Source organism: Tupaia chinensis, unplaced genomic scaffold (genome assembly GCF_000334495.1).
Source record: "Tupaia chinensis unplaced genomic scaffold, TupChi_1.0 Scaffold144767_1, whole genome shotgun sequence".
Lineage (NCBI taxonomy): Eukaryota > Metazoa > Chordata > Mammalia > Scandentia > Tupaiidae > Tupaia > Tupaia belangeri.
This window is the reverse complement of record NW_006204627.1, coordinates 2117960-2131002: the sequence shown is the minus strand read 5'-3', so window position 1 is coordinate 2131002 and position 13043 is coordinate 2117960. Positions and strand designations below refer to the sequence as shown.

At 39.6% G+C, this 13043-nt stretch overlaps 2 protein-coding genes and 1 pseudogene across 4 annotated transcripts in view; 1 reads left to right on the top strand and 2 right to left on the bottom strand.

The window, feature by feature from the left end:
* IRAG1 (inositol 1,4,5-triphosphate receptor associated 1) overlaps window positions 1-9635 on the bottom strand; it is a 186027-nt gene extending 176392 nt beyond the window's left edge. For 2 of the 3 annotated variants that reach the window (XM_027767850.1, XM_006167441.3), the window contains exon 1: window positions 9511-9633. The gene's annotated coding sequence lies outside the window, so the exon portion shown is untranslated. Of the gene's footprint in view, window positions 1-9510 lie in introns of all 3 variants that reach the window. The other variant, XM_006167435.3, reaches the window with a different exon arrangement.
* LOC102472851 (DNA primase small subunit pseudogene) lies at window positions 6286-7622 on the bottom strand (annotated as a pseudogene).
* Window positions 9636-9874: 239 nt separating the features above from the next.
* The window catches only part of CTR9 (CTR9 component of Paf1/RNA polymerase II complex), a 47078-nt gene continuing 43909 nt past the window's right edge, over window positions 9875-13043 (top strand). The window contains exons 1-2 of the mRNA XM_006167447.3: window positions 9875-10120; window positions 11881-11979. Coding sequence (XP_006167509.1) covers window positions 10076-10120; window positions 11881-11979 — 144 coding nt within the window. The 5' untranslated portion in view covers window positions 9875-10075. The remainder of the gene's footprint in view (window positions 10121-11880; window positions 11980-13043) is intronic.

Here is a 13043-nt window from a genome sequence, read left to right as displayed (position 1 = left end):
AAAATAGCTTCTTATTCTTTCTTAATAATTTACATAAACTATTTAAAACATTTCTATTGGTGTTTATATAAAAGGTACAATTTAAGATTTCAATATCTTTGTTAAGATCGAATATTCTTCACTCTTTTTTAATACTTAGCATATTTTATCAACATATAAAATAGTTCAATTTTCAGATAGCTAAATATATGTGTTTATCAACACTATGAACAACCACAATATCAACAGTGGGAAAACAAGAATCTTAGCAGTCTATTGGGTTGTCAGGAAAGTCATGATGCATTTTTATACATCAAGACTTTTCTGGTGACCCAGTATTTTGAATATGTACTCAACAAAATCCACATTGACCAAGTATACTTTGATATCACCTTGATCTGATGCACTCAGGCCCAACATGGAGCACAGTATTTGTGAACAGACATTACACAATCATGTCAGTTGAAATAAAATCTTTGAAATCACCTCAGAACTGGTTCTACAACTTTAAAGCATCTAACTTAATCAGTGTCTGTGATTGTCAGAGAAAAACAAAAAGCTGCCTATGTATACCTGCGTCAAAAGTTGCAGTGCAAGTCTCAATTATTGTGAGGCCCATGTTAGGTGATTCTCTCTCTAGTTCTCTCTCTGATTTCTAGCAAATCAACTTCCTCTTCACACCTTTGTATGCTAGAATTCCTTGGGGCTTCATCCCAGGCCCTTCTCTTGCCACTCTTCACTCCCTCTCTGGATTATCTCATTAAATATCACTGTTTAAAAATTTATCTACTGGGGAACCAGCAGTTACCGCAATGGCTATGTCGCTGGACTCCCATGTAGTGGATCGCGGTTCGCGTCCTGGGCCCAGTGGCTTAAACTCATGCCGGGCACGTGTGTGTGCGTGCCCAAGATCCCAAGAGGAGAATAGAGGAGAAGGATTGCAGGCACATGTGCGTGCGTGCCCACGATCCCGAAAGAAGAATGGAGGAGAAGGGATTACGGCGTGGCCATCTGTCCTGGGGGGTGATTTCTCGCTTTCTGTCTCTCTCTGTCTGTCTAGTGAGTGCACACGCCCTATAGCAAAAACCTCTCAAAAAAAAAATTTATCTACAGGGACCAGCATATGGTGTAATGGTTATGTTGCTGGACTCCCACATAGTAGACTGTGGTTCAAGTCCTGGACTTGGCGACTTAAAACATGCCAGGCATGTGTGCATGTGTGCCCAAGATCCCAAGGGGAGAATGAAGAAAGGATTGCAGTGTGGCCATCCCTTGTGGGGGGTGATTTCTCACTTTCTGTCTCTTCTGTCTCTCCAATGAGCATACATACCCTATAGCAAAAACCTCTCAAAAAATTATATATATATAAAAAAATCTACATGCCAGTGTTTCTCAGACTTACTTCTACAACTCAGAAACTGTCTTCTGAGCTCCAGATAAGTATATCCAACTGATACCTGATACCTGCAGTTGGTTATTTCAGAGATAGTGTCAACAACACATGTGAAACCCAATCAGTGCCCTACCCTTGCCCAAATGTGCTCCTCCATTGATTTTTCCTCTCTTAGGAAATGACACTTCATTCGCCCAGTTGTTCATGCCAGAACTACAAGTCTTTCCTGACACCACTTTTTCAGTGGCTTGCCATATCCACTATACTTACAAGTTCTAGTAATTAAGATATCAGTAAATATAGATAGATAGCGTATAGACAGGAATCTTAAATCCACTTTTCTCCACCTCCACTACCTTAAACCTAGTCCTATCTACTTATCTTCGTCACCTGGACAGTAGTTTTTAAAGTCTTCCCATATCCTTTCAGATACTTTCCAAACTATTTTTTTATAGCATAGTGAAAACAATCTTTTATTTTTTGCATAATAACTTTTAATATTTTTCTTTAAAAATAGGAAAAGAAGAAATGCAAAGCATTTCAATGTGTTAAATGCATTACAGAATATGTATTATATAAACCAAAAGATAAAATAAAAAAAGACTGTACCACTACAAAGGAAACAATGTTGAAGAAAATTCAAAGTCATTAAGTCACAAAAAGTACCAGCCTAATAGTTTGTTTCTCATGTTTCTCACAAGACAGAATGTGAACTAGAATGACTGTTTTGCTGAGATTGGTTATAAAACCAGGCAAGAGAAATCTGACACTTTAGAATACCACACAAAATTAAACATGGAAAAAACAGAACGTATATGTACCTAAATATGTAAAAGTATATGTACCAAAAAATGGAAAAAAAAAAAAAAAAAAAAAAAAAAGCGCCATGTTTTCACAAGTACTAAAGGTTTTATGTTGGTGAAGCTGGTTATTTTTTCTAAGCTGCTTCTTTGTGGTAGACTAATTTAATTGTTCTCTGAGGGAAAAAAGTTAGGAGCTATTATTTCAATAGTTGTAAAAAATCATCTAATATCATTACCCTAGTAACTTATGTCTTTTGAACTAAAATGTTGGTAGGTTTATTTTATTTATTTATTTATTCATTCATTTATTTTTAGAGAGTTGTTTTTTGTTTGTTTTGCTATCAGGTATATGAGCTTGCCAGAGAGACAGAGACTGAAAGTGAGGAATCATCCCCCAAGGGGGATGGCCAGGCCACAATTCCTTCTCCTCCATTCAACTCCCAGTATTTTGGGCACACACTCATGCACATGTGCCCAGAATGAGGTTTTGTTTTGTTTTTTGCCTTTTTCTTTTTTATTACATTTAATCAATATATCTTTACAGTGTATAACATTTCTTTTTCCAGCACAATTACCATGCATATCAGTCAAGACAAAGACATTACTATACACATCAGCAGCAGCAAGTTCTTCATTTTTTTGTCAATTAAACATTTTTTTTCTTTTTCTTCCCCTGTTCCCCTTCCTCCCCCTTCCCTCCATTATCCACCCCATATTACCCCTATCCTTACTATCTCTAGTATCTATCATTGCCCTTCCTGCTACTATAGCTTCTAAACTTTTCATTTCTGCCATAGAGTGCAGATAATCAATATATATTGAATGGAGGCACACAAAGTCTGTCTTTCTATTTTTTATTAATTTAATTATTTTTTCAAATTTTTTTTCAATTTTTTATACATTCAAACACATATTTAGCTTACAAAGTGAACATTTCAATATGTGAACACTTCTCCCCAATCCAGTTGATCAAAATATCTTCAACAGATAACACCACACACCCCCTTCCTGTCAATTCTCTGCCTCCGTATCCGTCCTCCAAATGTCCTTCCCCATGCCCTACTCCTCCACACACAAAACATCTGGCATTCACACCCATTTCTTGTGTTTGTACATCTTTTAGTCAATCAGTTTCAGTCATAGAGTGTGGACACTCGGTATATATTAAGTGGGAACATACAATGTCACTCGTTCATAGACAAAGTCTATCCTTCATAGTCTGACTTGCTTCGTTTTACATTAAGTTTTTCATATTGGCCACTTTGTATCAAATGTCAGGGTTTCATTGTTTTTTCTTATGGCTAAGTAGTATTCCATAGAGTACATGTGCCATAGTTTTTCAATCCAATCATCTATTTCTGGACATTTGGGTTGATCCATGTCCTAGTGCACATGATCTAGTAAATAATGCTGCAATAAATATGAATGTGTAAGTGTTTCTCCGACTGAGAGTTTTTCTATCCTTTGGATAAATACCTAAAAGTGGAGTTACTGGGTCATATGGTAGTTCTATTTGTAGATCTTTGAGGAACCTCCATATTGTTCTCCAAAGTGATTGTACTAATTTACATTCCCAATAACAGTGTAGGAGAGTTGTCTTTCACCACAGCCTTGCCAGTACTTATCATTATTTTTTTTCTTAATTTTAGCCACTCTGACCGGGGTTAAGTGATACCTCATTGTGGTTTTGATTTGTAGTTCCCTTATGGTAGGAGATGTTGAGCATGTTTTCATATGCTTTGGGGCCATTCATATTTCTTCTTTGGAGAATTCTCTGTTCAGCTCATTTTCCCCTTTCAATTGGATTGTTTCTTTGTGGGTAAGCTGCTTGAGTTCTTGTAAATTCTGGTTATCAGTCCCTTATTGAGGTATAATTTGCAAATATACTCTCCCACTATGAGAGTTGTCTTCTCACTCTATTTATTGCTTCTTTAGTTGTGCAGAAGCTTCTTGGCTTAATGTAGTCCCATTTGTCTATTTTTGGGAGTACTGCCTGTGCTTTGGAGGTCTTCTTTGAGAACTCTTTGCCTACTCCAAGGTCCCCAAGAGTTTTTCCTGTGTTTTCCACCAGTATTTTTTTTTAGTTTTTGTTTTTTGAGAGGTTTTCGCTATAGGGCACGTGCGCTCGCCAGACAGACAGAGAGAGGCATAGAGACAGAAAGTGAGAAATCACCCTCCAGAGGGGATGGTCATGCCGCAATCCCTTCTCCTCCATTCTCCTCTTGGGATCTTGGGCACGCACACACACACACCCGGCGTGAGTTTTAAGCCACCAGGTCCAGGACGCGAACCGTGGTCGACTATGTGGGAGTCCAGCGACATAGCCATTACACTAACTGCTTGTTCCCCCACCAGTATTCTTATAGTTTGAAGGTTTATGTTTAGATCCTCAATCCATTTTGAGTTAACTTTTGTTAGTAGTGAGAGAGTAGTGAGAGATAAGGATCTAGTTTCATTCTTCTGCAGGTGGGATATCTAGTTCTCCCAGCACCATTTGCTGAAGAGATTTTATTTTTCTGACTGGATTGTCTTGTGCCCTTTGTCAAGGATCAGTTGGTTGTATGTTTTGGGGTTTATCTGGGGGATCTCAATTCTCTTCCATTGATCTGTTTTTGTGCCAATACCATGCTGTTTTAATTATCACGACTTTGTAATATGTTTTGAGGTTGGGAAGTGAGATGCCTCCTACTTTATTCCCCTTATATAGTATTACTTTGGCAATAAGGGCTGGTGTGAGCTTTAAGCTAGGTCCGGGACTCAAACTGTAGTCGACATGGGAGTCGAGTGATGTGACCATTACACCATCTGCTGATCCCACATTTTGGTAGGTTTAGAAGCCCAGTTTTCTTTTTTTAAAAAGATTCATTTATTTTATTTTGGGACCAGCAGTTTGCACAATGGCTATGTCTCTGGAATCCCATGTAGTCGACCACAGTTTGAGTCCTGGACCTGGCGGCTTAAACTCACACCGGGCGTGTGTGCGTGCATGCCCAAGATCCCCAGAGGAGAACGGAGGAGAAGGGATTGCGGCGTGGCCATCCCCCCATGGGGAGTGATTTCTCGCCTTCTGGCTCTCTGTCTCTCTCTTTCTGGCGAGCACATGCACCCTATAGCAAAAACAAAAACAAAACAAAACAAAAAACACAAACAAAAAACTCTCCAAAAAAATCATTTATTTTTAATTTTATTTATTATCATTATTCTTTGATTTTGACCAGAGACAGAGAGACAGAAAGGGAGAATGAGAAAGCAAGCTGTCAGGGTTGGGACTTGAACTATGGTCAGCTATGTGGGAGTCCAATGCCTCAACCACCACATCACCTGCCAGTCCCTAAATGTCCAGCTTAAAATGATCTTTAAAAGACGGGATGTGGCCTGACCAATAAAAATATAGTAAGCAAAATTAGGAAGTGACTGACTATACACTCAAGTGTCATTAACTTAAGGACAAAGCCCTCGTTCATCCAGAATCAAGGAGGCAGTGGTCAGTAAGCTAAGGTGAAAGTCTTGGGCATATTACTACAACAACTGCTCACTTACCTTTATATAGTGCAACTGATAGAAGTGAGTATTTATTTCACAAGTTTTAGAACTACTTTTGTATAATATCAAACTTTACAAACTTATCTGTACTCCATTTATTCTTACTTCTATTGCTTCTTCCTGGAACACTCTTCTTTGGTGATCTCAGCAAAACTTTTCCACATAAACTGTTTCTCAAAAAAAGGACATTTTGGGACCAGCAGTTAGCATAATGGCTATGTCGCTGGACTCCCATGCAGTCAACTACGGTTCACGTCCTGGACCCAGTGGCTTAAAACTCACACTGGGCGCGTGTGCGTGCATGCCCAAGATCCCGAGAGGAGAATGGAGGAGAAGGGATTGCAGCGTGGCCATCTCCCTGGGGGATGATTTCTCACTTTCTGTCTCTCTCTGTCTCTCTCTGTCTGGCTGGCAAGTGCACGCGCCCTATAGCAAAAACCTCTTAAAAAAAAAAAAAGGACATTTTACTTTGAGCATTAAGAAGCATATTATGAAGTGGCTCTTGGAATGTTCTGATTCTTTGTTGAAGGTATAGCATATCCACATTGGCTTGAGGGTTTGTTATCCTCAGAAATCTTGTACATCACTCTTCTTGAGAAGTACACCTTTTTGGGATTTATCCACGTTTTCAAGAAAATGTTAAAAACAACTTTCATATAACGTGCTAGACTGATCCTCTTACAATCTCTAGTTCTATGTTGGATTTCAGATTCAGCATCATTCTCTTTTTCCTCTTCATTATTGGAAATGGCATCCAACTCATGACAGGAGGGAGCTTGTGATTGGAATGCTAAATGGATTAAACTGATCCATTTCTTGTAAACTGATAGTCACAGAGATATGACCTTTTTCAGGATAAACACTAAAATGGCTCTTCAGTAAATGACTGATTCCTTTGCGAACATTGACATCCAGCCATAGGAAATAGTACTGGAGTATGATCTGCCACTCCAGCCAGGATCTACATTTGTCATTTTCTATGTTATTCTGATATCTGCTGGGTACTTTTTTCAACTGCTTCCAATGCTGAAGTGAACTGTGAAGACTTGGAAGTTTTGTTGAAGTTCATCATAATTTATTTCAGGAACAAGGGCTAAGATCTTATCCCTGCATTCTTTATTTTTAAGAATATCTTGATCAACTGAAACATATTCCTCAAAGTATATTTACATCATGTTTATAGATTTTCTGACAAAAGGGTGAAATTTTTCACTTAGGTGAACTTTCTTTTTAACATCTTGACTGCCTTTACAAGACTCAAATATTCAACTATCCCAGAACCTACAGAATACGACAGTTTTCTAACTGGTTTATCACGAACCCAACGACGAAGACCTCTCCTTCCAGAATATACTCAGAGACTATGTTTACATCCGAAGTCCTCCTTGAATGTTTGGCTGATGATGTATATTGGTCATTGTCATGAAGGTCCAGCACCTAGAACATATGTCTGCCGAACTACAACATTTCCTCACATCGTCATGGTTTGTCATGTCAAAGTTCTTTCTCAGTTCTTTTTCCTGAGCCCAGAAAGCTTCCAGCTTTACTATGTTGTGTTGACTGGGTCTGTGGACATACACTGCGCCTATATCCATCTTGTATGAACTCACCTTCTGCATCTCCTTTTCCAGCGCACTCTGGTCATTGAAAGATTGGTAGCAAATGTATCATCTTTCAATGTGAATGAATATTCACGGTGTTGAAAGTGATTCCTTTTCACTGCACCATAATTGAGTACGGAGCATAGGGAAAAGCCAAGAACGCTCTTTCAAATCCACAAACCGATTCTCTCTCATTTCTCTCTCATTGACACACAACTTAAAACTGCCCCCCCCCATTGCACCTAAGATAAAACTCCAAATCTTTACATATCCTACATCAAAGGAAATATGAGACAAAAGCATTATGGTAGAAAGAGCACTTTTCTCATGATTACCATATGTCTGCAAATCATTTCATATCTTCACATTTTAGCATTATAAACTTTAATAACTAAATTGGTTTTGTTAATGAGACATAACATATGGGAAATGCTAAAGGTTTCATTCACTCTGGAGAAAACAGTTAGTTTGACACTGTTCTTTTATGATTTCAGAACACAAAGAGTTTTGATTTTCCTAACTGTGGGATGTTACTTACTCATACTGGAAACAGGACAAGATGTTAGTTTTGCTCTATATGGATAAAGCCCAGCCTGATCTGGGTACTTTTTATGTTTCCAACTTCAACTCAAGCTCCTTTCCCCTAATTTTTTATTTTCTTTCTTTGTCTGGTATGCACTTCCTTATCATCCTTCACCTAGCCAAATATTACTCATTGCCCGTTGCAACTTAAATGTCACTTCTCCAAACCCCAATCTTAACCTGAGTTCCCTTATTATCCAATCATAGTGCTCTGCATCATTGTTAGGATGCCTTTGGTTGCCAATAAATGGAAGACCAAACATATCAATAGGGTCTTTAATATCAGAGAGGCTGCTGACATGGAGAAAAAATAATCACCGCTATGTGTACTTTTGTTTAGTGCTTATTTTATAAATGTTAAAAGGTATTAAGCAGTATTTCTTGGAAATATTGTGCCGTGCAATATATTATTCACTAACCATATACAGCTATTGAGTGCTCGAAATATGGCTAATCGTGCTGACAAGTTAAATTTTTTATTTATTTTTAATTAAATTTCATGAAAACTAAATAATTGACTATTTTTCAATGATAAATTTTATAAAATTTAAATACAGATTCAGTATCCCCAATTAAAATTAAGCAATGAGTAGAGCACAAGTATGTAAAATACATATTGTATTTCTAAGACTCAGCATAAAGATGTAAATGATCTTAAATGTTATCATTTGAAATGATGATATCTAGTAACAAAATATATTACTAAAATGAATTTAATCTGCTTTTTACTTTTTTAAAAAGAGAGATTTTTGCTATAGGGTGTGAGTGCTCACTAGTGAGATAGAGATAATAAGTAAGAAATCACCCCTAGAGGGAGGAGGAGATGGCCATGCCTTAATCCCTTCTCCTCCATTCTCCTCTCAGAATTTTAGGCACACATACACTTGCATCCCAGGGTGAGATGGCCATGTGGGAGTCCAGTGCCTTAACCATTATGCCACTTGCTGGCCCTTCTTTTTACTTTTTAAAACATAGCTACTAGAAAATTTTAACTACATATATTGCTACCATTGCACTTGTATTGAACAGCACTATCCCAAATATTGAAGTAGTTATAGAATCAATAAGTCAAAATACAGATTTGGCAAAATTTCTACTTAAAAGTTGTAAGGGAGATGTGAAGAAAGACAAATATCAAGTTGGTATTTTTTAAAGGTAAGTGTGTAACATGGCTGAAGCTAGGTTGGAACTTGGGATGGGTTGATGGGTTGAGTAAAACGGGAGGCTATTGCAGGAATCCAAGTGAGTGTCGGTGGTTTGAGCTACAATAACAGTGGTAGAGATGAAGAAAAGGGGAGGCATCTGAGAGACACTTGAGAGGTAAATTTACTTAATTTTTGCAAATATATTTAAACAGGTTCTTCTCTGATTTAGTCCAAACACTAATTCTATATTTCTATTATTAAACCACTAATTTGGACTTTCATGGTTTCAAAAAGCTGATTACAGGTTTAATCCAATTATTTTACAATTCTGTTAAAACCATAAATCTAGCAGGTCCTCTTGTATGCTTCAAAGAACTATTATTAGAAAGATACATGAATTATCACAGTGACCACACAATCCACCGTAACATTTCATTTAAACAGGTACCACTGGTATGACTTACACATAATGGCTCCTAAGAATGAACTAATGATTTGGAAGCGGAATGAATGACTTCAATTATCCACGACAATCTTTAGAAGAAAACAAGACCGTCCAGGCCCATCCCACAGAGGGCCACGTCACCAGAGGCTCCGCCCACCGCAGGCGACGGCCACGCCCGCCGAGCTTCTGTTCCCAGTCCCGGTGCCGGGTGGAGCCGCAGAAGCCCAGGGCTGCGGCGGGCCTGCATGGTCTCTGGCCACCTACAGCCCACACACAACGAAGGCCGCGGACTGTCATCCCAAAGAGAGCAACGGCAGAACTACAGGCTGAACTCACGTCAGACACGCCCTCTCTCGAGGAGTGCTTCCGGGGCAGGAGGCGGGGCCTCCGGAAGTGGCCGTTCTCAGCCCGCTGCTCGTTGTTTAAGCGGCTGACGGGAAGGAGAAGACCCGGCTCCGGCGGCGCCGCGGGGCGGCAGCCACGACCAGAGCCCCAGCCGTCGCTAGCCTCTGCTCGAACCAGAAGGGAGGACTACCGGCTGCAGAGCGGCTGGGCGAGACATCCGCTCGCCTTCTGATCGCATCATGTCGCGGGGCTCCATCGAGATTCCCCTCCGGGACACTGACGAGGTAGGTGTCGAGTGTGAAGTGGGTGGGGGCCGTGAACTTGAACGCTCCCCTCCACCGACTTCGCTAGGCTTCGTGTCCGAAGTTAGGGCACCCGTCTCCGCCGGGAGTCCGGATCGACATCTCCGGCCAAGGCTCTGGTCACCTTCCCCAGCCCCTGCGCCCTCCCAGGCTGGAAACACCGGGTCCTGGCAGCTTCCAGGACACTCCGAGAAGGAGTTTTTGAAAGTTCCTCTTTCAACCTGTTCGTATTTGACAGTATTGTCCTCTTCCCAAGGAATTCACAGGCTCAGGGGTGTGAGCGTGCCCGATAAACGACAGTACCTCACAGATGACAGAGGTGGGCGCTGGTGTCACCGTGGGCTGCCTGCTGCTCCAACTCGATCTTTTCCCTGGGAGTCTATAGGAAGTCGTCCCTTCTCCTTGGAAACTCGAATCTAACGTGGTGCACTGTGTTCGCTGCACAGGGCTGCTTCAGCGACCGAGAGCCGGGTATTGAGCCACCGCTGTATGCAGATAGCATCAACCCCGCTCCCTTGGCGATGCCTCTCATGGGTGGCCTGTGGCTCCTTGAAATAAAGCTCTCAGCCTTGATGTTTTGACATCTTAGATATTTCATGCTTTTATTTTTGTGTGTTTGAGATACAATATTGAGATATAATTCACTTGCTATAAAATCTGTTAGTTTTTAGTATATTAGCAAAGTTGTGTAATTACTATCTCTTTTCTAATTACAGAACATTTTTCAGTATTTTTTGTGTGTGTGTGTCCATGCACAGGAGAGTCTCACACAATGCTACCTCTGTGGTTAAAGAATGTTTTTCAATAGCCTCTAGGGTGGTGCTTCTCAAACTGTCAGACCTATGGCATCAGAGTTTCTAGGGTGCTTACTGCACTTTATTTGGGTTATATGTGAAGCAGGTTTTTGTGTTGTTATTTGTGCATAAGCAAAGCATTGGGTTGTTGGAAAAGTCATGGTAATCTTTTTCCGACCACCCAATAGTTCAAGTGATTTGGGGCAACTAGTGGGGTTTGTTTGGTTCTCTATACTTTTATTTTGGTTTTATAGTATAACATTTGTCATGTGCTCCTCAAACATTGAAACGTATTAGCTGAATCCTCTTGAAAGGAAATACATACCCTATGTAGACGTATGTTGTTATTTATATTCATGAAAAACAACAAGAAGGAATGTGAATTCAAAAAAAGAAATGAGAGAGACCAACAGATGGCATCATAATTAAATCACTGGACTCCCATGTAGTTGACTGGGGTTCAAGTCCTGGACTTGGAAGCTTAGAACTCATACGAGGAGCGTGCGCATGCATGCCCAAGATCCCAAGAGGATAATGGAGGAAAAGGGATTGCTGTGTGGCCATCCCTGCCCCCCCTGGGGGTGATTTCTCACTTTCTGTCTCTCTGTCTCTTTCTCTATCTCTCTGTCAAGCGCATGTGCCCTATAGCAAAAATCTCCATTAAGAAAATAAAAAAAAAAAGAGGCCAGCCCCATAGTCTAGTGGTAAAGGGAGCCTGCTGACTTCATGGTTCAAATCTCAGCCCCAGTGGCTTGAAGAACATGCTGGGTGAGTGCATGGCCCAAAATCTTGACAAGATGTAGAAATGGGGGAGAAGGGATTGTGGCATGACCATGTCCCATTGAGGAGTTCTTTCTCCCTGTCTCTTTCTCTGCTGAGCACACATGCCCCTTGGTCATATTTAAAAAATAAATAAGTAAAAGTTAAAACCTGTATTTTGTGTTTTAGGTCATTGAACTTGACTTCGATCAGTTACCGGAGGGAGATGAAGTTATCAGTATTCTAAAACAGGAACATACACAACTGCACATATGGATTGCTTTGGCGGTCAGTATTCTTATAGCAAGTTTTTATTTTTCTTTTTTTTTGGTTGTTGACTGGGAAGATTCGTGCTTTCGGACGTAGCTGGCTTGGATGTGTGATAAATTAATTAATTACACCACGAATATGAAAGTTAATTGTATTGTCATTTATGGAAAAATGGGCTAGTTTCCTAAATGATGTGCTAACTCTACTGATAAATTAATATATGTTGATAAAGGAAAATTCTTTCAACTTAAATAGTACTCTATATTTAGTATTTGATTACTTAATGCTTATTCAAGGAATCCTGGTTTATGCCTTATAAATAAGCTGAGAAAAAACAAGGTGCTGCTACAATGTAAACGTTGCTACTTGACACTGTTTCCAATAAACTTAAAACATTTTCCTTCAAGTACCCTTGAAGGTGATCAGGTTCCAGGCTAACCCCCTAAAACCCTTTTGGGTAAAATTGGTCTCTGGCATGTTTTTTGTCCTGTTTGGAACCCTCCATATTGTGAATGTTACTGTAAATTCACAAGAAAGTCCAATCTGTAACCTAAAATTCTGTACCCTACACAACCCCAACACTAGCTACAGCTTCATAATGATGTTTCCTTTCTATGGGAATAAATAATATAAATAGGGTAATCATCACTGCTCAGCAGGTGTGCCACAGGTTGCTTTCATGTGAAGATACATGGGAAGCTTAAAATATTGTCTTAAAGAATCAGCAACATAGGGCTGAAATTGGGTATGTGTCCAATGAAAAGTCTACTTTAAGGGTTTCTTCATTTTGGATGCAGATTTACAAAGAAACACTTTCAGTAAAAAGCATCACGTTGAAGTGCCTCCAACTCCATGGAGACCAAACCATTCAATTTTGTCACGTTTTTAAAATCAGAAGGGAACTAAGGGTTTTGTTATTGCTGGGTTTTTTTTTGTTTGTTTGTTGTTGTTGTTGTTTAAGTACTTATACTATCTTTATCAGTGTTTATATGAAAATTAGAATACTGAAGAATTAGCGTGACACCCTTGATAGAATAAATTAATGAAACATTGTGAGATATAGATTGTAATATGGGAAAGAG